The 21,453-nt window shown below is 42.4% G+C and overlaps 1 protein-coding gene across 2 annotated transcripts; it reads right to left on the bottom strand.

The window, feature by feature from the left end:
- Positions 1-1,096: 1,096 nt before the first annotated feature.
- Positions 1,097-21,286, bottom strand: DUSP11 (dual specificity phosphatase 11). Of its 2 annotated transcripts, XM_060250834.1 has the most exons (10): positions 21,152-21,286; positions 16,926-17,001; positions 14,755-14,886; positions 11,989-12,112; positions 11,124-11,184; positions 9,497-9,543; positions 7,510-7,585; positions 4,999-5,130; positions 3,884-3,928; positions 1,097-1,739 (listed from the first exon to the last, which is right to left on the bottom strand). In XM_060250834.1, exons 1-10 carry the CDS (start codon positions 21,181-21,183, stop codon positions 1,481-1,483), a joined length of 984 nt encoding a protein of 327 aa, XP_060106817.1. In that variant the 5' UTR covers positions 21,184-21,286; the 3' UTR covers positions 1,097-1,480. The 2 variants fall into 2 exon arrangements, with proteins under 2 accessions (XP_060106817.1, XP_060106818.1); XM_060250835.1 differs by lacking the exon at positions 3,884-3,928 and having other exon boundaries at positions 21,152-21,279.
- Between the last annotated feature and the right edge of the window lie 167 nt (positions 21,287-21,453).

Raw genomic sequence — 21,453 nt, 5'->3', positions numbered from 1 at the left:
AATGAGTATAACTCACTCAGGAGTGTAACAATCCAGAAGTTTCCTCTGCAAACCTTACAGGAGTAACAAAAAAACCCCACACCTGATTTTTGTTTTCTAAAAGCTGGTTTCTTTCACATCAATATATATCCCATCAGGATTAGTTCCCATTCATTTTCATACAAACATTTATGGGGCTACCCCCCCCCCCCCAAAAAAAAAAAAATCCAGATTGCAGACATGCAAAAGGAAACATTTGTTTTTAATAGGACATTTTAAAAACATCTACCTTGCAGAACAAGTCCAAGGAGATATAACACTGCATACAAGTTTGCTCCTTTTGTTAAAGGACACTTAAGCAGGCACTGAATGTTAGCACATGTAGAATAGCTACACAGTTGAAGGAGATTTAAAACCCTTGGCCATCATCACTGCCATGCCTTGGCTGTGCTTGGTTCACTGCAGCAAATTTCTCTTATGTGCTGGGAGAAATATGCAGCATTTAAGTTACACCTGGTTCATTTTTATTACTGATTGGGTGTTTAGTGTTGGCTTTTGTCTTTGTTCTTGCATGACAAACATTCTGCTTATCAGCAGGGGGTAAATGTCACTTAAGAATCTGCCTGTATTTATACAGACTGCTCTGCCTGGTTGACAGCAGATAAAGCATTTGTTCCTGTCTAACAAGCACCATCTCCCATTAATAACTTATTATTGTAAGTCCACTAGAACCACAAAGGAAGGTAGAAATGTTTTAATAAATAAATTGATAAACAGGATTCCTGCTTACACAGAATCAGGAAAGCCTTTCTTCAGCCACTGAGACAGCTCAGCAATCTGGAAAAGTGGAAACACCATGCAACCCAAGTGTCAGTTGTGACAATCCTGTTCAGCAGCAACACAGACAAATACCTGATGTGGCTTATGTATATAGTTACACACCCAACCCCACACACTGCTCTTTTTGCTACCTGCAGAACCAAAAGCAGAAGCAGACAACAAGGTGCCAGAATAATGGTTAGATAAGGATGATTGCAATTGTTACTAAATTTTAGCAATTACCGCACTCTGCTCCAAGTAGATATATAAGCTGTGTTAAAAATAGATGACATTCTGGTTGGATTTAGATTCTTTATTATCTGACACACATTCTAAAAGTCTCATTGTTTTATTTCAATGATTTATTTGGTTAGCAAAACTTCCCACAGCTTCTGACCCATTAATTGCATGTTTCTGCCTTCCATGCTGGTGTTCTTAATAGCATCCAAAATATCTTACTCTCCTTCATGGTAAGGCTATCTCTGCAGCTTTCTACACCCCTTCCAGTTGAGATTTCAGCCAGGAATTCTGCAGTGTTTGGAAGGAATCGACAATCTTTGGAGTTCTCTTGGCAAGCAAGCAATGATTTAACACAGCCAGCAGCTTACCACTGGACCAGTAAATAGCAGATCAGGTAAGGGTGTTTTTTCCATTAGTGTCCTCCGTGCCAGCTGTGTTTCCATCAATAGAAGTTCTGACTGGACTTTCTGTCTGCACTGTACCTTCCATGCTGGAAAGGATAGTGAGGATTTTGCACTGGAAAAGAGGGTTCACATTCCTGCAAATAGGGCTGGTAAAGTGAATCAAACCACTGGCTGTTGGGTCTTCTATTGTGATTCCATCTTTGCTGGATGCTGTGAGGTGGAGGGGGGTGCTGAGGACTGTAAACAGACTGATCTTCGTTGTAACAGGTGATGTGCTTTTGGTTCTGGGTAGATCTTCTGAAAGAGAAGCCACAAAGCTTCAGAGACAACTAGGTCTTGAAGGACTTGGCAGAGAAGCTCAGACCACACTGTAAATTAAGAAGGAGCCTCAAAGCAGTGCTGGATTAAACCCTGTGGAGGCCCCTAGGCTGTCAAAATATCAGGGGGCCCCTTGCAAATTATCTCAAGAGCTGGAGCACCCGCCCCATGTCTACGTCCCCCATTGCAGCCTGCAGGCACCTTCTCAAAAGCCCCTTTGACAAGGCTGTGGGGGAGAGGCAGAGAGATGCAAACATGGCAATGATGCTAGCAGGAGCTGCACCCGGCAAGTTGGGCAAAGAGTGGCTCAGTTGCTGGCTGCGCATGCAGGCTGGGAGGGCTGCAAGCAGGGGGGGGAACCGGGGGGGGGAGCCGGCCTGGGACCCCTAAAGGTGTGGAGGCCCATAGGCCAGTGCTTAGTTGGCCTAATTGTTAATTGCCTCAAAGCTGTTCCTGAAGCTTTTTTGCACTTGAACAGAGCGTTTTTCAACACTTCAGGCCTTTGAGTGGAGGGAAGAGCTTGCTAAGGCAAATCTATCTGACTCTCAGAGAAAAAGATGAGTCCTAAGTGAACAAATAGTTTCACTCAGACCACCCCTAACAGCTGCAGATATAGCCAAGCACAGGAAGGAGCTCCACAAACCTACACTAAATGGAACAAAACTCCCAGTTACTAGAGGGGCTACTCCTTAGAGATTTGTCACTTTTTTTTTTGCTGTCAAGTCATAGCAGACTTATGGTGACCCTCTCAAGGCAAGAGACCTTCAGTGGTTATTTGCCATTGCCTGCCTTAGCATCATGACTCTGGTATTCCTTGGTGTTCTCCCATCCAAATAATAGCCCAGTGCCAACCCTGCTTAGCCTCTGAGATCTGACAAGATTGGGATAGCCTGGGCTATCCAGGTCAGGGCTCTCAGTTATGAGAGAAAGTAGAAATATTGTTTGACACTACCCGTGGATTGCCCTGGAGTAAGTGTTCTGACCTGTGGCAGGGGGGAGTGTCATTGAACATCAGTGTCTTTTACTCATGCAAGAGGCAAAAGTTTCAATCTGCAGCTCCTTGCATTGATATAACAGATACTACACTACAATCTGCACATATTCCAGTCATCTCAAACTAGTGCAAAATAACCTTTGCTTGGCCGAGTGTATCTGGCATGCCAAGGTTCTGCTACACAGCCAAAAAATCTAGTATCTGTCACAAAATTTTGCATCTTTTGCTCTTCAGAATTATGATGTCAGCCCATCAATAGAAGTTCTGACTGGACTGTCTGTCTACACTACATCTTCTAGGCTGGAGAGGATAGTGAGGGTTTTGCGCTGGTAAAGAGGGCTCATAAGAGAGGGAATTTTGTTTTGATTGGCTAGTACACATCTCTCAACACCACAGAGTTTCAATCAGTGTGCCCTTCTTTCTTTCTTCCCTGCCTGCCACCATGAACTTTGCGAAAGCCTGTTTTGGAAAGATTTACTTCAGAAGTACAATTATGCAAATCAAACAGATACAATAAAATTTAATTTGTATTAATCTAATTTTTAATAAATGTATGAAAAAATTAATTTGGATTATTTCTGTATTGCATGAAAATCTGGGTGATTGTTGCTACTACAAACATACACACAACTCCAGAGTGAAGTATCCTCCACAAGAAATACAAACGGTATATACATGTAAACCTATGTACTATGGGTGACATGTGGCCCCCATCTGCAGGCAGCTAAATCCACAGATTGAGGCCACATGGACACTAGACAGATTTTTCAGCAAACCTGGAGGACTCTAGATTTGTAGAAAAATCTGAAATCTTTAAAAGACTATTGGGGGGAGAGTAATTCCTCCAAAAGTTAAGTAGCATTCGTTGGCTGGACAGGGAAGCCACTATGAGTACAGTGGTGGTGGCTGCAAACCCCTGCTGGGCCTGGCAGCAGCCACCAACAGCCATGCAATCTGTGAGTAGCACAGCAGTACAACCTGGTAGCAGCCGCACAGCCTAGGAGACCCACTGTCCCAGCAGCAGTGGCTGTGCAGCCTGGCAAAGCCCCTAAGTTATGCTGGGCCTGGGGAAAGGATCCTGCAAGTATCTTGGACCCACACTTATTCCTTGTAACATTAATTCTCTCACCTGTATGGATTTCGTCGACCCCTTCTACTTCCAGCAAGCCTGTCCCTAAAAAAGAAAAAGTGAAAGGCTACTAAACTGCAGGCACTCAGTTTTTATATCTGTGGGCTGGAAAAAGTGAATAGAACTTTTTCTCCCTCTCCCATAAGATCAAAATTCAGGGCATCTAATGAAGCACATAAACAATAGATTCAAAATGGAGAAAAGTTAAATTGTGAAATTTGCTGCTAGTGGACATGCCCCAAGAATGGTTGGCTTTAAAAGGGGAAAACATAGATTAGCCACAATAACTAATAGCAACTTCAACATTGAGATAGACCATGTTGGTCTGAATCAAAAGAACAAAGTTAAAGTCCAGAGGCATCTTTAAGACCAACAAAGTTTAATTCAAGGTATGAGCTTTTGGGTGCATGCACACTTATTCAGATACAATGAAACGGAAAAAAACCGAACAAATATATAGACAGAGTCTGAACAGCAAATTATCATATAATATGATGAAGATATTTTAAGATATGCGGAGACAAAACAGGAATATTCTTTCATTTCATTACATCTGAAGTAGTGGATGTCCACTCGAAAGCTCATACCTTGAATAAAACTTGGTTGGTCCTAAAAGTGCCATGGACTCTAACTTTCCACATTAAAAGACAGTGAACTTCTGCATACCTGTGCTAGAAAGCAACATAAGAGGAAAGCCTGTGCCTTCTGTGCCCTGTTTGCTGGCCCCTAAACCAGATGCTGAACTAGCTGGATCACTGGCCTTTGTAAATTAACTTAGCCTTTAAGGTGCCACAAGATTCCCAGGATCTCTTTCAGCATCCTACAGACTAGAACTAGCACTATTCCCACATGAGCAGAAGAGATTGTCCCTCTTATTGAATATGGACTTGGATCCTCCCTGCAGTAGAGATTTGACTAATTTATTTATAGTTTAGTTTCAAAAGGAAGTGGAATTCCCCAATAGTAGGACTAAAGTTTGGCCTATTTTATACTCAGAAGGCCAGAAAAAGAGAAAGATGCATTAAGGCACCTGACCTCATTGTGCTTCCCCTTTCTTTTGTTATACTGAACATCCAGAAAGAGGGGAGGGAAGAGAAAAAAGACAAATGGGAAACCTTTGTTCTTGCAATGCACAGTGTTGCAAATTTCGTGGATTGAAGTCAGTTGCTTGAAAACCAGAACCGGGTGTGTATCTGCAGTGTTCTTTATTCATCCAGCCATATCCTGACACAGCTGCATGATGATTCCTTTAAAGAAAAACATTGACAGAATTATACAGCTCTGATAGGATGAAAGTGAACTAACTTCTGTGGAACAGCCATTAATAAATTTCATCCAGAAATACAAAGATTACAATTTGTAGACTTATGTAAAGTGAAAAGTGACTCATAGATTAACTAATTAATATGTGATTGTGTGTGTAGTATAGCTAGATCCTAAGATTGTCTGGCAGCCAGAAGTTCTAGTTATTTTAGAATCGTGCACCACTAGGTGGCAAACCAAATTTGTTGTTTAAGGGCAAAAGACGTTTCAAAGGTGGTTTGCTATTGCCTGAATAGTATTTCGTTGAGGTTGCCCATCCAAATACTGACCAGGGCTGATCCTGCTTAGTTTCCAAGATCTGATGAGATTGGGCTAGCCTGAGCTATCCAGGTTAGGGCTACAACCAAGATAAATTTTGGAAGGCTTACTCAAGTTTCTGTGGTGGGACTTTGGCATGGCTCACACAGATTGGCCTATTGGGGACGGGGGTTCCTTCTTTCACCTAGATGTAATGATGAGGGCTGACAAGCTGAAACAGAGATGTTACTGGTGTGTGTGGGGGGGAGGGGTAAGGTCTGACCTGGGAAATGGGTTAGCCCATTCTAGATGACATTGCACTTCCTTAAAGGAGCAGGTTCATAGCTTGGGGTTGCTGCTGGACCTGAACCTCCTGCTGGATGAACAGGTGGCCAGAGGTACCTTTCAGCAGCTTTCGCTGGTGAGCTGGCTGTAGTCCTTTCTGGAGAGAAAGGATCTTACCACAGGGCAGCATGCCCTGGTAATGTTTAGATTAAATTACTGCAACATGCTCTGCCCTGGGGCTGCCCTTAAAGACTGTCCAGAAGATACAGTTGGTACAGAATGCTGCAGCCAAAGTATTGACTGGAGTGGACTGTAGGGATCATATCACTGCATTCTTGTTCCACCTACACTGGCTTCCAATTTGCTTCTGGGCTCAATTGAAGGTGCTGGTATTGACCTCTAAAGCCCTGTATGGCCTAGAACCAACGTATCTTGAGGATAGCCTTCTCCCACATGCACAGACTTGCTCATTCTGGCCATCCTCACAGGCTCTGCATCGGTTCCCCCCACCATCCGAGGCTAGATGGGTGGCCATCCAAGAAAAGACCTGTCATGGCACTAAAACTCTCAACTCAGACAGATTCGTCTGTTTCCCTCTGTTGTCTTTTACCAGCAGGTGAAGACTCTGGTTTGGTCTGGCACACCTCCAATAATTTTTGGCACTCCTACTGTTGTTTTTTAATTGAATTTTATAACTGTATTTTAATTGTTTGAATGTTTTTTAATGTCTTGTACCTTTGGGCCCTTATTATGTAAGAAAGGTTGCATAGCAACATTAGTAGGAGTGCCAAAATTGTTATTGGGGGTGTGCCAGACCATGTGCCTCTAACATTCTAGCAGAGGGGTAACAGAAGGCTCATGCTTCATAGCTAGAAGAGAACTTTCCCCTGGGCCAGAATGAACAGTGTCCCAAAAAGTGACATTTGGTTAACTTAGATCATCTATGTCTAGGAGTCTCTAATCAAACCCCATGGGTTTCCAGCACAGTTGCACACCAGTAAACAAGCTGCTGTTTAATTAAAAAAAAGTTTATTTCGATTTCTATAAATATGAAAAATTATTCTACAGCCAACACATTATTCTAAAATCATGCAGCAAGGAAACAAGAAAACTAGCTTAATTACCTAACGCTTCTTAGAACATGTATCAGCTGGCACAAACCTTGCATTCAAGAATCAAAGGCCAAAGTTCAGACCTTTAGTCTGTCAAAATCTCAACTAGTATCACTTGTTCAGGGCCCTCATTCAATTATAATTTTTGTGCCCAGCAACATCAGATGAGGATGACATCCAATCAGGATCCATTTTCATAAGAAGCCCTAGAAGATCACCTCAGCTCCCCTGGCACTCCCCCTCCCATTGCAGAGACCGCATGTTCTCATGAGAAGCTGATCACCACACTTCCATTAACTCTTGAGGAGAGGCCAGGCCAGGGGTGCTTTGCCTCACAGCCTAAAAGAATCAGTTCAGGATGAGAGGGTCTTGCAGAATGTCTGGCTCTATCTTGCTCTGTTGGCTGAATCAAAAGCAACTGTTCACACTGATATGTAAAAGGGTTGCTATCTAGAGAATTCCATCTCATGGACCACAGGGATTTGAATGCGATACCCCTTTGGACCTTCGTTTGTACTACTTCTCAAAGCAGATATTTTGCCTAAGTTACTAACAGAAACTAGTGGTAGATATGAGAATAAAACCAGTTTCTCCCTTTAATGCCTGCTTCTTCAGGCAGGGGAAAGACATCAAAACTTAGCTAATAAGGCAGCAGTAAAAACAGCATACCTGCGGGCAGGTCCTCTTTTAAGGGCATCAATATAGTTCTTCCTCTCTATAGAATGTCCTCTGCATCTATTGAACACTAGAAGAAAAACAAGCTTCAGAGCTGTTCTAAAGAGCATTATTCTAACTGTTTCAAATAACATACTTGAAGCAGCAGAATATCTACATACACCAATACCCAATCAACAAGTATTTTGCATAGATTTAGTTTTTGGTTTTCAAACTGTATTTCCTTAGAGAACCTTTAAGGAAACTATCAGTAATGGTTGATAATGTCCTTTCTCAGGCTGACAGAGGGAAAGGTGAAAAGAAAGCAACTCTAAATGCATTCTCCAAGCTGCAGGCTGGCTTGGACTGCAGAAGCGATTTAAAGAGAGAAATGCCATTTCCACGTCAGCTGATGGGGCAGTGGGGGCTTCAAGAGCCACACAATATGTGTGAAAGAGCCACGTGTGGCTCCCAAGTCACAGTGTGACCACCCTATAAAAAATGAAAATGTTGAAAATGAGTTAACTAGAAATGTTATTTATATTCTTACCAATCCTTACTTTAAAAAAACCCCTAAAATGCATTATATGATTTAACAAAAAGTGCTACTGTTTGACATATTTATAACAATTAAATGTACTACTTTTATTAGAATAACTACAAAAATAGTAATGCAAGCAGGTGAACAGACCAGCATATAAAACCATATTACACAAATCAGTCCTGGGCAGATCAACAAAGCAATTAATCCTATCTAGTTGAATAGGACTTACTGCTAGTAAACAAACCTTTGTACTAGATAGGAAAATGGACTGTGAGTGGGTTAAAAATAGAAATTATCAACACAGTACAGAAAAAAGTTTAGTCCGTTATGATAATGACAATTAGTTTTCTGTCCACATTGTCAGCATTATTCAGGCATATTACAAATGCTGGCAATATGTGTTTACCAGTGGAACATGGAGTTACTGTATAAAGCCCTCACATGCAATGATTCTTCTTTAAACTGGGAGGGGGCTAGCGGCTGATTTTAAGGGCTATCAATAAATTTGAATCTTGAAGTAAACTTTGAAATAATGCTGATCTGTTCAGGATCATATCACACGCAGCCATATGGAGTATAAAGAAAACTGGTCACATAAAACTAGGGTTGCTGGCTCTGGGTTGGGAAATACCTGGAGATTTTGGGGGTGGACCCTGGGGAGGAGAAAAACTTCAGCAGGGTATAATGCCATAAAGTCCATCCTCCAAAGCTTTTTCTCCAGGGAACTATCTTGGTTGTCTGAAGATCAACTGTAATAGCTGGAGATCTCCAGGTGCCACCATTTTGTCTCATGTAAACCATATTGTCTCATGGAAATAACACAAATACCATCAAGTTTCCATCTTATACTCAGAAAGGGTTTTTTAATTCCCTCCAAAACATTCCAATTTTTCATTTGAAACAAATGAAGTTAATAGGAGAAGGGAATAAAGTGACCAGTTTCCCCCACCCCCACTGTTTTTCCTTCTATACAGATCCTGGCTAATGGAGGCTGTTTCCATCAGCAGAATAGAATTTCTCTGCCCCCACCCTTCCACTGCAGCTCAAAACACTCTGTAAAATGATGCTTCTGGGGACAATACAGCATGGGGGGGTGTCAGGGGTCTATAATAGGTAACGTATGAGCTTTTCCCGCTACAGGAGGAAATCACCCAAAATCCCCCAATTACAGAAATGCACCATGGGAAACAAATGCCAGATTCCATTTGTAGGGGGGGGAAATCTGAGGTAAGCTTGGAGGCATATTTCTCCTCTCGACTGTACAAGCATCTCCTTATTTAAATTACTGTGATACATATTCTAGATTTCCACCCCCCCAATAGCAGAAGAACTTGGTTCTAGTGTACCACAAAATTGTGTTGCTGTAGTTTCCATGTTGAAACTAGGGGTAAGTTTTTGAGAAACAGAAATCAATGCCCCAGTCCCACTGAGCACTGCAAATAAGGGTGCAAAACTTACATTCTATTGCCATGGTTGGATCCATTCCTTCGACATCAATTAGATACCTTCGCACAATAGCAGGAAAGCATTAATAAAAATAAAGAGCAGGACTAGCATACTTGTAGAAGTATGTACAGGAGACACAGAAAAACTGGGCATATAACAGAACTTATATTGCAAGTCAGCATCACCAACATTTCTGATACTGAAGCCACTTCTGGATTTTTGAGAGGAGATGGTGAGTGCCACCCCCAAACCACTGCTGCAGGAGGCCCAGCCAAACATAGTATCTCGTTCCATGCTTTGTAAAAGAACTGCATGGCAACTTAACATATAAAGCTGACTTTGGTTGAAATAATTGTTCCGTTACAGGAAGGACAGCAAGCCTGAAGGACAGGGTGGGCTTCTGTTCCTGAACTCTCATCTACCCTAATGCAACAGTCCAGCTCCCTGGACTCTTAAGACTAAAACTAAGCTCCCTCTTTGTGTTACTTGCAGAAAAAGTTCATGGCAATAGTCAGTCACAATTGTAGGGGGAACAGAACCATGCTTCTGGCTAAGAAAGCCTGGGTGCTTAGCAATCCTCCTGATTCTCTAGTGGCTGGAAAACACTTTAATATGAATGAGGGAATAAACACTTTCTTTGATATGAATGAGGGAATAAGTAGCCCTGTCTTACAATGGCCCCGCCCACTTGCTAAAAAAAGTACTGGCAGGTGCTGCATTGGGGAACCCTATTGTAAACAGTTAGTTGGAGAAAGGCAGTAAGCTGTGCTAAAATAAATATCTTAACAGCTTGACCTTATCTATGTTTAGATGGGAAGTTCAGTAAATGTTCCCAAGACTACCACCAAATTAGGCTAGTTTCATCATGAATAGAAAGCAGTTTAAAAATGAAGTCCACTGACCCCTTTAAGGCCAACGAAGTTTTATTCAAGGTATGAACTTTCATGTGCAAGCTTCAGAAAAAGCCCAAAATACTCTAGCCTCAAGGAAACTGAGAAACTATCTAGAATAGTCTCCTGAATGGCCCACAAGCTTCTGAGAGGAGGATTTTACCATGGGCCTTTTTATACTTAATTCTTTGCCCCTTAGCAATTGTAAGGGCACTACCAGTTAAAACCATCAACATTTCCCAACCTGCACTAAGAAGTCTGGTTATTCAACATGCGTCTGTGTCTCTGCTTCCTTTAAGGGGAAAATGATATTGCATGATTGATCATGCTAAAACCTAATTTTGGGTAGCAAACAGCAGTGCTTGCAAATAGCACGATATAAATGGAAGTACAAAACAGTGGCTTTTGTCCAGGAGAATTTGGGCCCTAAACCTTTTTTCCACTTGTGCTCCTCTTTGTCTGCTTCACAGGTGGCCCTCAGTAGCAGAGTACATTCTTGCATTAAGCACTTGGCTTCTTGGAAGTAACTGAGAAGACACTGATCTTGCATGAGCACCAGCACCAGAGGAACACATTCTACAACAGAGGACCTCCTCCACAACAGATGAAGAGTGCAAGCAGACAGAACGTCAAGAATCCAGATCATTGACTTCAGCAAGGATTTGTGTGGCAGTCATTCAATTACTTGAATATCTACAAAGCTCACCCCCACCTCAGATCCATCAACATTTGTTTCTCAGGCAACTCACCTGCAAATTAGGTAACCAGTTCGATTCAAGCCATGTGTGCAGTGAACACCAATCAGTTTGTCTAGAAGACAGAATTTGCATTTGTTTTTGTATGCTGCTCAGCTGCACAGAATGTTATTCATTTCCCATTTTTCATTATGCAAGTCAGACAATGCTGACATTCCTACAAAGCACTGTTTATGTCTAAGAATTAGCTCACTTATAACTTCTAAAAAGCTGACATAATCACACAGGAGACTAAACACCCTGTACCTCAGCCTTCCAATCTCAGTGAAAACCATACTAAGTAAAAGACTTGTTGGAAAAGTAAGAAGCACCCACTATTCACCATCATTCCAGGGAACAGTTTAGCTTTCATTGTAAAACTGGTTGGCATGAATCAAGAAGAGAACAGCTACCTTTTTCTCCCCCCATTCCTTCCCTCTCCTACCCTCATGTCAAGCTTTAGATTATAAGTTCCTTGCAAAAGTAACCCATCAGCTTTGCTTATGCCCTGTAGGAGAACTGTGCAGTACAGACAGACAGCAGAAGTCCACTGTGCAAAAATTAGGAGGGGGGGGGAGGAGAAGACCTCAGATTTATACCCTGCCCTTTTCTCTGAATCAGAGATTCAGAGCGGCTTACAATCTCCTGTATCTTTTCCCCCCACAACAGACACCCTGAGAGATGGGTGGGGCTGAGAGGACTCTCACAGCTGCTGTCCTTTCAAGGACAACTCCTGTGATAGCTATGGCTAGCCCAAGGCCATTCCAGTAGCTGTAAGTGGAGGAGTGGGAAATCAAACCCAGTTCCCGCAGATAGGAGTCCGCACACTTAACCACTACACCAAACTGGCTCTCATGAAATCATTTTAGATCATTCTCACCATTATGTCGGTTCTCCGTCAAGAACTGCTTCACAGCACTTTTGAATTTAAGAACTGTCTCATTATCTGGTACTTCATGTCCAACTGTAAAAATCTTACAGTGCTGCAGACTACCTGGTAGCTCCTATAAGAATGGACAAAGCTTTCTTTATGTACAATGGTTGTAATGAACATGAACACAAGCTACCACCTCTTATCCTTTTAAGGGATGTTTATTCTCATGCTTAGATGAAAATGAAATCAAAGACAAATTGTAATGTTTAGAGATCTCTTTACTGACAAACTTTAACTGTTTTCTAGGCAATTGTGAAGCAAAGGAACTCATATTGGGAGTCCAGTTACCCCAGTGGCGTTTCCATCCAAGGTGAATTCTAGGCTTATGCCCAACAAGCACCACTGGCATTCCTCTCTAACCAGAGTGTCTATATGGGAATTTCTCCTTGACCTATGCCCCAACCACTCCTGAAGTCAGTCCACGTGATGTTACTGCAGAACTGTGAGTGGCTTATATCAAACGCCTACAACTGTTATATCAAACGCCTACAACGTTTGGCTTATATCAAACGCCTACAACTGTTTTGAAACACACAATACACTTGCAGCTACCCCCAATATTACATCATACATTTCCTGCCTCCTATAAAGAGGCTTGATGACACAAGCCCTCACACCTTCTTTTCAGGCGAACTCAAGCTGCAATGCAGTAGTAATTTGCTGTGTTGCAGGTGTGGGAAATCAATCAGCTCATCCTTTTTGGCCAAAATACTATCCCTGTCAGGTTCTTGTGCAATATTCCTCAAACACACACACCCCCTTCTGAAAACTTTCCACATTGCTTCCCTGCATGCACCGCTGTAAGCAACCCAACTGTAAGCAAGCTGTACACAGTGCATCACAAGTTGAATATGAGGCAGCATAGAGATGTACAGTTCCAGACAAGGCTTATGCCATTTTATAAGGCGTTTGCCACTCAATTCCAGTTGCCTTGAAGTCAATTCACACTCCAGCGGATGCAGAACACTGTGTCTCATTTACTGCCAAAACCCATTAAGAGTATGCAAATTACATCCATTCTGCATTCACACCACTGGTTACCCATTAGTATCCAGCTTCAATTCAAGGTACTGGTTATTACCTACATGGCCTAGGACCCACATCTACAGGACCACCTGTCTTGATATGCACTGCTGAGCAAAGCCTTCTAAAGGTCTCATCCTGCTAAGAATCAAAACTGCCCATACCAGAGCGTTCTCTGTTGTGGCTTTCACCTGGATGAATGGGCTACTGATCAGGCCAAGAAGGCACCTATGCTTGTACCATTTTGCAAAATATGTAAAACTGGAACAGCTCAGACAGGCATCTTTATACAGGAAATAGGGGAGAACAGAATTTTCCTTTAAGGACATTTTCTAGAAAGGTAATCTGGGCAACCCAGGTTAGTGAGATCTCAGAGGCTAAGCAGACTTGGTCCTGGCTAGTATTTGGATGAGAGACCCCAAAGGAATATCACAGTTGTTGCACAGAAGCAGGCAATGGCAAACCACCTTTGAATGTCTTTTGCCTTGAAAACCACATGCAGTAACTTAAGTCAGCTGTGACTTGAGAACAAAAGGAAAAAAAGCTTCTAATTTTAATTGCCTATCTTTTGTTTTCCTCACACTTTATGCTACATTGTTTACTGATCATATTGTACTGTCTTAATTTCATTGTTGTCCAATTTATGGGATGGATTATACTGTTTTTACTTCATTACACAGTGCATTGTATTCCACCTGTCTTTGTTGCGTTTTTAATAAATTGAATCTGCTTTGAACCTCAACAAGAAAGGCAGACAATAAAAGAACTGAAACAAACAGACCCACAACATAAAATCATAAGAAGTCCTTGTTCCCCTGTATTCTGTGCTCATCTAGTTAACATGTACTGTTTTGGGCAGTATACTTTAAGATGTACAGAAACTGTAATGGGTTCAGAAGAGAGCAATGAAGATAGTCAAAAGACTGGGGAACAAGTCCTTTGAGGAGGGACGGTGACTCAGTAGTAGAACATCTGCTTGGTAAGCAGAAGGTCCCAGTTTCAATCCCTGGCATCTCCAACTAAAAAGGGTCCAGGCAAATAGGTGTGGAAAACCTCAGCTTGAGACCCTGGAGAGCCGCTACCAGTCTGAGTAGACAATACTGACTTTGATGGACTGAGGGTCTGATTCAGTATAAGGTAGCTTCATATGTTCATATGAGACTCAATGAAGTGGCTATGTATAACTTAGAGAAGAAAAGGCAGGCAGTGGGACGGGGAAAGAACTGCATGACCTGAAGGGTTGTCACAGAGAAGGTGGCAAGGATTTGCCCTTTGCTGCTTTGGGGGACAAGTGTGGATCAAACAGGCTTAAGTTACAAGAGGACAGATTTCAACTGACCATTAGCAGAAACCTATTAACAAGGCAGTTTTACAACAGAACCAACTACCACCGGGAGGGGGTGGGGAGTTGGCTTTCTCTCACTGGTAGTTTTCAAGTGGAAACTAGATAGGCATCTGTTAGAAATCCAGAACAAAAATGCTCCTATTACCAAGGAGGGGTGTGGACCATGTGATCTGTAAGGCCTTTCCCATCTCTGTAATTTAACTTTAACAAAATATACTTATTCAAAGTTTCTCTATGCTCCTGAACAATAAACATTCCTCCCCCAAAATGAGAAGCAAGACAGTAATTTTAAAAAGCATGACCTTATTGAAGAACCCTTTTAAAGGCATGTTTTACAAACCTACCTCTGGCTCATAATAGCGAGTGGTGTATGTTAAATCAATGATCAAGCCAAGTTCTTCCTTCTGCTCTCTTACTTGATTAACAAGATCTAATGGAGAAAACCGCTCACTTGGAGCAAGTTTCCCTTCAAAACTCTGGGGGAGAAAGTAGGATTAATGGCAATCTAGAAAAGGTATCTGAATACAGTCTAGACACTTTATTACATACTGAATGCAAAGTACAACTATATTTGTCTAGTTTTGTATTGTAAGAAGAGACAAGAGCATTGCTGGCCCTTAAAAAGTAACAAATTTTTATTTTAGCCCATGCTTTCAGGCACGAGAGCTTTCTGAATCAGATGTGATTGGATCCATTAAAGCTTTCATCAGAATAAAAGTGTTTAAGTCTTTAAAGCACAAGTCTAACACCACTCACTCTCAGGAAAAGTATTATAACAGCATACTAAGCCCTCTTTTTTTTCAGCTAAAGAAACTCAAAGCCATACTCTGTCATTGTTTCTGGACAGCTTGAGGGTTACACATTAGGTCTAGAGGCCCACCTTTGACCATGTTGGGTTAAACATAAGAGAAGCCATGTTGGATCAGGTCAATAGCCCATTCAGTCCAACCCTCTGTATCACACAGTGCCCAAAAAACCAAGTGTCATCAGGAGGTCCACCAGTGGGGCCAGAAACACTGCTGCCCCTAAACACCAAGAACACAGAACATCACTGCCCCAGACATAGGGTTCCATCTATACCTTGCAATGAATGATGATGATGAACTTCTGCCCCATATGTTTATCTAATCCCCTCTTGAAGCTGGCTATGCTTGCAGCCACCATCACTGCCTGTGGCAGTGAATTCCACATGTTAATTACTCTTTGAGTGAAGAAGTACTTCTTTATCTGTTCTAAACCTACTGCTCATTAATTTCATTGAGTGACCATGAGTTCTTGTATTGTGAGAAAGGGAGAAAAGTACTTCTTTCTCAGCCTTCTCTATCCCACGCACAAGTCTGTAAATCTCTGTCATGTCACTCCTCCTTTTTTTGGTCTCCCTTCTTTGATTATGCTTTGGAACCTGATTTACCTGAACTAGATATTCCTAAACAGTATATATGTATAGTTTTATTTTAAACAGAAATTTATCTTATGATTATTGTCATCTATAACATATAACTAAGTTTCGTCTTTTTTCATATTTACTGTTTGATGTTATTTGTACAAAAATGTAAAATGTTTTTTTGAAAATAAAAAACTAATATACATCAATTGAATTTATATTTTTTGTGCGTGTTTTGAGGCTTTGTCTACATGAAAGTTATTTGTTTTTCTGATTCTGTGATTCAGGCAGACCATGAGAGGGAAGGGTTGCATCAATGCTTAGTTCTCATGGCCATTATTACACTCCCAGGGAAATACCATTCACCACTTTGGGGTCAGGAAGCAATTTTTCTCCAGGCCGGTTTGGCCAGTGATCTTGGAGGATTTTTTGCCATCTCCTGGTCATGGAGCAGGGGTCTCTGGGAGCATCAGGGGAGAGGTAGTTGCAAATTTCCTGCATTGTGCAAGGGGCTGGATTAGATGACCTTGGAGGTCCCTTCCAACTCTGATTCTATGAAGTGTGAGATAAATATACTAGACAGATACATACGTTTAGAATCAGATGAATGTTGTTGTCTCATGCAGATAAAAACCAGGGCAGCAAATCATTCATAATGCAAACAGACTAAACCAGATACCTCATACTTTCATAAAGCACAGAATTCTCCAGAAAACCTCTGCATCAAAAATGCTAATCTGACCAAGCAATGGGATAAAGAGGCTTCTCCTTCAGGTATCATGATCAGTTGGACTGCAGGCATGAAGCACAACTGATCTGAAAAGTGCTTTTGTTCTTGACACAAATCCACCCTGTCCAATCTAACATTTTGTTCCAGAGGCATATTTCTGGCACAATACCTGTGCCTCTTATCAAGCCCGAGATGCTGTCTCTTGAACCTATTCCCTTATGGATGCTATTAAGCCAAGTAGTTAACATTTTCATATCTCATCCAGTTGTAGCCTAGCATGGGCAAATATGGGCAAATAATCTTTAAAAAGCCCACCAACATTTTACACTATCAGCTGTTTTATTTACTTTATGAATATCAATGCAATGAAACCAAAAGCAAAAATTAAACGTCTTACTTACCCTTTTAAGAGGAACTTTAAAAGCAATAAAGCGTGTTCCAGGTATTCTTTTTCCAAGAGGTTGGTAGGCAGTCCATCTAGAAGAAAAACCTCAGTTATTTTACACTAGCTTCCATACTGAAAGAACTGCAGCGTGTGTGCATATCTAGGTCTATAAGGCTGCAAAAAAATGTAAGCAAACTTTACACTGAAATCAATACCACTTGCTCCCATATAATCAGGGCTACCTGCAAAGAGGAAGAAACAATTAGATCATAATGTCAAAACTTGAAAAATATAGCTATGTCCAAAGTAGAGACTGTGAACAAGGTTTTCTGGCAGCAAACTTCCCATGTTAAATATACATCCCTGACCAACTATTGCTGAAAATGACATATAAGCCATTTAGAATAAACAGAAAGGTAGGTCCAACCATGATAGATTAAGCCAATTGTGGAGGTGGAATTCCAAACCAGGTCACATATTTAGGTTCTTGCCTTCCTACTTAGAGAGTACAGAATACCTGTAAGGTACTGTGGCAAAATGAGCCTGCTCCACCCTGCAGGCCCTATTCCACCTTGCCCTCCAAGGTTTTCTCAACACCTGGAGAGGCTTTTCTTTCTCACTCAGGTAACTGCTGCCACCACCTGACCTTAGTATGGAATTGCCCCTTGGAAGGATCAGGACTCCCAGCTTCCCCTCCAAGTTTTAAGGCCTTGCCTCTGTGTCTCCCACTGCCCAACACCTGGTTACCACAGGGCCTGTTTACTGTTTTGTGTGCCCCTACATAAACACCCCCTTGCCAACTGACTGCCTTCCCCTTGGCGTCCCTTTTAAAATAGCATTTCCAAGACATTGGAAGTCTATGTGATACAGAGAACCATTAAAAAGGTAAAGGTAGTCCCCTGTGCAAGCACCAATCGTTTTCATCTCTGGGGTGATGTTGCATCATGACGTTTTCACAGCAGACTTTTTACAGGGTGGTTTGCCATTGTCTTCCCCATTCATCCACACTTCTCCCCCAGCAAGCTGGGTACTCATTTTACCGACCTTGGAAGGAGGGAAGGCTAAGTCAACCTTGAGCCAGCTACCTGAACCCTACGGAGGCCCCCAGGGCAGTTGAAATCTCAGGGGCCCCCTCACAAATTATTTCAGAGTTGGAGCGCCCACCTTGACACCCACAGCCTCCACTGCAGCCTGCAGGCACCTTCTCAAGAGCTCCTTTGACAAAGCTGCAGGGGAGAGGCAGAGAGAAGCAAACCTGGAGATGACACCAGCAGCGGCTACACCAGGCAAGTTGGGCAAAGAGCAGCTCAGTTGCTGGCTGCATGTGCAGGCTGGGAGGCTGCAAGAAGGGGGGAAACCAGGGGGGGAAGCTGGCCCGCGGCCCCTAAAGGTGTGGGGGCCCATAGGCTAGTGCCTACTTGGCCTAATTGTTAATCCAGTCCTGGCTGGGATCAAACTCAGGTCGTGAGTAGAGTTTAGGACTGCAGTACTGCAGCTTTACCACCATTACCAGCATAAAAAATTATTAAGGATTTATTTAAAAGAATATATCCACAAACATACTTTGCACCAGATTGAGTAAGAGAATCAAAAGAAATTAATACAATGCAATTCCTCTGTCCCTTTTGCTATACATGCCCTATCAGATGTTAAAATATAGGACAGGCTCCTTAGCTTAGGAAGTTACAGACCTCTTGGGAGTGGGAGTAGAACTGCCCATCATGATTATGCCACATCAATTGGCCAGAAAACTGCACAGGGCATTCTTAAATTTGCTCGTAACAAAGGAGGCATGTATATACCAGCAGCTTTACGGTTATTTTTGGCAAAAACATTGCCCCAATTAATGTATGGGACAATACTTGGACCTTCCTCTTCCCATTTTGCTCCTCTAGAAAAAGTCCAGTCAAGATTCTTGAGAGCTTTATTCCAGGTTCCAAGATGTGTGTCTAATGCCAGTCTAATGCCAGTCTATGTCTTGAGTCAGGGTTGGTTAAAGTGGAAGCTAGGGTAAGTCTAGCCTCTATTAACTTTTGGTTAAAATTAGTACACAACCCAAAGAGTTTGACAGCTTTAGTCCTGCAAGATAATTTCAATCCTCATCGGAAAGGGCCAACTACAGAATATGGGTTTTGTTTTACAAAGGGGTTATGATCAAGCAAGATCAATGATCAAACAAAGATTGCTTGATATAGAGCGCCAAAGGGATAGCAATAATACCCCAAATTTCCTATCTCCAGAGAAGCTAAAATATGCGGTTGCCCCAACACCCTACCTTTCCATTTTGGAGGTACCTAGTCAAAGAAGGGCTTTCACCTTGGCAAGATGGTGAGCCCTCCCATCTGCAGTTGTAGATGGGAGATTTAAAAAAAAAAACTCCCATAAAGGAGAGAACTTGTCCATGTGGCACTGATGAGGTGGAATCTATAGAACGTGTACTGTTTTGTTGTCGTTTTTATCAGGAAGTTCGATCTAATGTAATTTCCCCTCTTCTTAATAATTACCCAGGTTGTTCCGATGCAGATATTTTAAGGAAGCTTTTGATGGGTGCGAATCCACAGGTCACTATTAGCTGTGCTAAATTTTTCTCAGCAGCTTGTAGAATTCAGTGTGAAATTTTAGGTACAGAATCTAAATTTTAGAGCTGTATAATAAGCCCAGATTTTAAGTTCTTATGTATGAATTTTAAATGTTAAATTTTAGAGATATTCCTGTTATATTTAGATCAATTTTATTCTTAAATGTTTTATTGAATAGTTTTGCTTTGTACTGGTCATTGGCCAAATAAACTGACTGATTGACTGACTGACCTCTACAGAGATATCAATTATGTTGAAGCCTCCAGGCCAGCACACAGTTAATGGTCACCTTCTCCAGACCTCAGTTAAGAGTCCTGTCTGCTCTATTGGACTAAGCACAAAAGAGACCTTCTTTCTTACTTCCAGTTTAATTTCCTCTCTCTTCCCCACCTAATGACCAGTTTAGGCCAGGACAGAGAAGCTTTCCCTGAAGGTACTTCAGGAATTCCTTCCTGAAGTCTCTCTAGTATTTAGCACTTCCAAATCTGTCCCCTGCAGGGGCACTTGACCATCCCATTAAATAGCCCTATTAGCATTTTGTATGAAGGTGGGGTGAGGTTACGCCTGGAAAGCAACTGAACTGACTTCCCCACTCCCAGCCTGTTCTCTGCGGGGAAGGGGGGGGGTCTTTTAAAACTCAGAGTGAAGGTTTTGCTCATTTCATACCTCCAAAGGAAAAAATGCATTTCTCCCTCTGAGTTACATTAACTCACTCACAAACGAAATGAGTTCTGACTCACAAAAGCTTATGATACAAATCCCCCAGAGAGCACTGTGTTCAGGGACAAAAAATCTGCTGTCCACCCCTGGACCAAAGGAGGCCAGGTTGCGTTTGACACGAGCCAGGGCCTTCTCGGTGGCAGCCCCAGAGTTATGGAATGCTCTCCTGGAGGCCATAAGGGCCCTGCGGGACCTTCCTACATTCCACAGGGCCTGTAAGACCGTTCGACAGGCCTTCAATGCTTAAACTGAGAGAGAGCTGCCACCTGACATCAGCTAGAGTTCCCGGTGACCAACCATCTGAAAAGCAGAACCGCCAACATAGTAATGGTACAGCACCGTGGAATAGTTTTTAAATTTTAATTGTATTAATGTTATATAGATTTTATTGACTTATTGTTTTAAATCCTGTTTTAAACGACTGTTGTAAGCCGCCCTGAGTCCGCTTGCAGAGAGGGCGGGATAAAAGTCTTATGTAAATAAATGATTAAATAAGTGTTTTAATTCGTTCTGATGCCACTAGACTGCTGCTTCATTAAGTAACTCTAGGAAGCCTCAAAAGGGTAGGAAGCAGGGCCTTCTTTTTTTGCTTTGCAATACAATCATCGGCTTTTCTATAAATCCCAAAGGTGTGTGTGGGAAACCTGGACATCCCATTCCACACTTCCAAATCTTCCCTTCTAGGAATGTTTAAGATCAGGAGCTAGCGAGCCACCCCTTGGTTCTCAATACTCTGTCGCTTCTGGAATCTGCTCAGTCCTCATCAAGCCCTTTTGTAGGTCGTGGGCTGGCCTGAGAAACAAAATGTCTGCGACCCAAATACAACCGGATTGAACACCGAGGAGATCGGGGGTGGATTCAGAAAGAGCGGGTGATACCGCCAGCTCCATTTCACGGTTGTGGCCTGGGGGGCCCTTGTGGCTGAGGGGCGCCGCTCCCTCACCTGTCCGGAATGCTGGACTTCCCCTTGCTCATGGCTCCGCCGTCTCCTGCCCCACCAGCCGCTTCTGGTTCTTCCGCGACTTACGTCAGCCGCCGCCTCTCAGGACTCCTCCAGCATCACCACGTCCCTCAAGGCGGGCTTGCGCCAGCTTTGTTAAAGCTCTCGGCAGCGACCCCTACCGCTCAACAGGCGAAGCTCAGGGCAGTCAGTTTCTGACCCATTCTTGCTCGTGGGTGGACGCTTTCAATTTCAATACAGGCAACATTCACTATATTTTATTGTATTCTTTTTTTCTAATTGCA

Source organism: Heteronotia binoei, chromosome 12, assembly GCF_032191835.1.
Source record: "Heteronotia binoei isolate CCM8104 ecotype False Entrance Well chromosome 12, APGP_CSIRO_Hbin_v1, whole genome shotgun sequence".
Lineage (NCBI taxonomy): Eukaryota > Metazoa > Chordata > Lepidosauria > Squamata > Gekkonidae > Heteronotia > Heteronotia binoei.
Note: the sequence above shows the minus strand (reverse complement) of the source record. Positions and strands in the feature narration are given on the sequence as shown.

What these genes read in the sequence shown, in the direction of transcription:
- DUSP11 (XM_060250834.1), bottom strand. Translation starts at nt 21,183, where the DNA reads ATGAGCAAGGGGAAGTCCAGCATTCCGGACAG. An exon ending in CTCGCTATTATGAGCCAGAG is followed by an intron (nt 12,113 to 14,754) that starts GTAGGTTTGTAA and finishes CCATTCTTATAG; the next exon opens with GAGCTACCAGGTAGTCTGCA. An exon ending in TCCAACCATGGCAATAGAAT is followed by an intron (nt 7,586 to 9,496) that starts GTAAGTTTTGCA and finishes TTTTTCTTCTAG; the next exon opens with TGTTCAATAGATGCAGAGGA.